The sequence below is a fragment of the Camellia sinensis genome, chromosome 11 (genome assembly GCF_055761805.1).
Source record: "Camellia sinensis isolate YWXY chromosome 11, ASM5576180v1, whole genome shotgun sequence".
Taxonomy (NCBI): domain Eukaryota; kingdom Viridiplantae; phylum Streptophyta; class Magnoliopsida; order Ericales; family Theaceae; genus Camellia; species Camellia sinensis.
The window spans coordinates 74,280,010-74,282,029 of record NC_138971.1 but is presented as its reverse complement, the minus strand read 5'-3'; the positions used below and the strand labels follow the sequence as shown (position 1 = coordinate 74,282,029).

Here is a 2,020-nt window from a genome sequence, read left to right as displayed (position 1 = left end):
CTCGGGTTACGGGGAACGCGCCGCTGAGTGCTGTCTTCGAACCTCTTCTGACAGTTTCAGCGTGGTTTGAGTGTCCCCTTCCTCACTCGATTTTAGTGTGTTTGGGATTCGTTTTTCCTCCTCTCACGACTCCAACGTGGTTGGAGTATGTCCCCCTTTTGCATCTACTGCGTTATCTGTTACATTCATTACATCATACCATGATATCGCCTGCATCCTTTTTCGTGTTAGACGTGGTTTGTTTTGTGTCCACACCTTTTCTAGGCAAAATGTGGTTTCGCCACGCACTTTATTTGCATCCATTGCATCATACTTTGTTTTGTTGCATTTAGCATTTAAGATCATGATCTTTCCACAACAGGTCATTCCTCACTTATATCATCCCACCCAATTACTTGTTCTCTGTTTCTTTTTACGAAACACATAGTTCTGCATGTGCATATGCCTACTCTACTAAGAGAATTGTTGTTTGAGGTTTCCGACACCTTTTCTATGTTAAACGTTGTTTGTTCCCAGAATAATATCAAAATAGGCCATATCAAGAGGCAATAGATTGGCATATACTCGGATATCCCCAAGTTGGAGTTCACAAGCAACATAGATAGAAGTACACATCATAGGGCCTCCCAAAGGTGAAGACACACACAACATGTAAGACAGTTTTTCTTCAGTTTTATCTAAATTAGGAGCAAATAGTTTCGACACAAAAGAATGGGTGGAGCCAGAGTCAAATAATACGTGAGCAAAATGACCGTGAACGATAAATGTACCTGACACCACTGTTGCTGCATTTTGTACATCTCCCGGAACCAATGCGAATACCCTGCCTTGTCTCGCAGTGTCTTTATTATTAGTAGGTTTAACAGTTGTCTTAGTGTTGGAAGTTGGTGCAGACCCCGCTGAACTTGTAGTGGTTCTATTATTGTTTTGTTGATTTCTTTGGGGGCAATCCTTGATCAAATGGCCTGTCTTCCCACACTGGAAACAGGCTCCAGACTTCCGATAGCACGTTCCACGATGCTTCTTCCCACATTCCGGACAAGTCGGTATTGAATCCTGACCAGGGGAAGAAGTATTTGAACTCCCTAAGGTCTGCTTCTTGTTTGGTGGAGTGAATGATCCCTTCGACCATTGAGTATTCTGCCTCTTCCCTTTCCATTCTGAGATTCGACTCTGAGTAGCGAGATTCCCTTCTGCTATAATGGCTCTCTCCAACACATCAACATAAGTAGGTAACTTCAACATGTTGACCTTATCCAGGATAGCGCTCCGTAATCCCCCTTCAAATTTGCGCGCCTTCTTATAGTCCGTGTCCACCATATGAGGTGCGAACCGAGCTAATTCCGCAAAGTGGGCTTCATATTCGGCGACGGTTTTGTTCCCATGCCTGAGAGTTTCGAATTCTGTTACCTTCTTATCTCGCATGCTTTGAGGGAAGTACTTATCATAAAACAATTCTAAGAATCTGTCCCATGTCAATCCTTGGTGTACAGTTCTCGTAAGCATCCACCATCTGCGTGCCTCATCCTCCAGAGTAAAGGCAGCCTGTTGCACCTTTTGAGCTTCTGTGCAGAGAAAGACTTTGGATAACTTCTCTATTCCCAACACCCACGCTTCAGCTTTCATTGGTTCTATTCCTCCTTTGAAGGATGGCGGTTTCATCTTTTTAAATTCCTTAGTAAGGGTGATAGTCTGGTCTTCAACATGGAAATCTTGTACTGCCGGTGGAGGTACCGGTGGTGGGGGTGGTTGTTGCGGCTGTTGCTGTTGTTGCCGTAGGGTCTCCGCCATTTCCATAATCATTCTCTCCATTCTGTCCAGCCGTGCAGAAGTAGCATCTTCTGTATCTTCTGTCCTTGTCCTCACCATTGCCTACACAATAATCATTTATACATAATAGACATGTTTCAAAAGTGTTAACATTATCAGAGTAGACTTATCGTTGCCATCGCCTTTTCATATACTTTCAGAATGTCATCCAAGATGCCTAAAGCTTTTCTAGACACCCTAAAGCTCAATG

General features: G+C 43.6%; 1 protein-coding gene across 1 annotated transcript; it reads right to left on the bottom strand.

Moving 5' to 3' along the window:
- Positions 1 to 495: 495 nt before the first annotated feature.
- On the bottom strand, positions 496 to 1,626 carry LOC145802405 (uncharacterized). The gene has a single exon (XM_082895116.1). It carries the CDS (start codon positions 1,624 to 1,626, stop codon positions 496 to 498), a length of 1,131 nt encoding a protein of 376 aa, XP_082751242.1.
- Between the last annotated feature and the right edge of the window lie 394 nt (positions 1,627 to 2,020).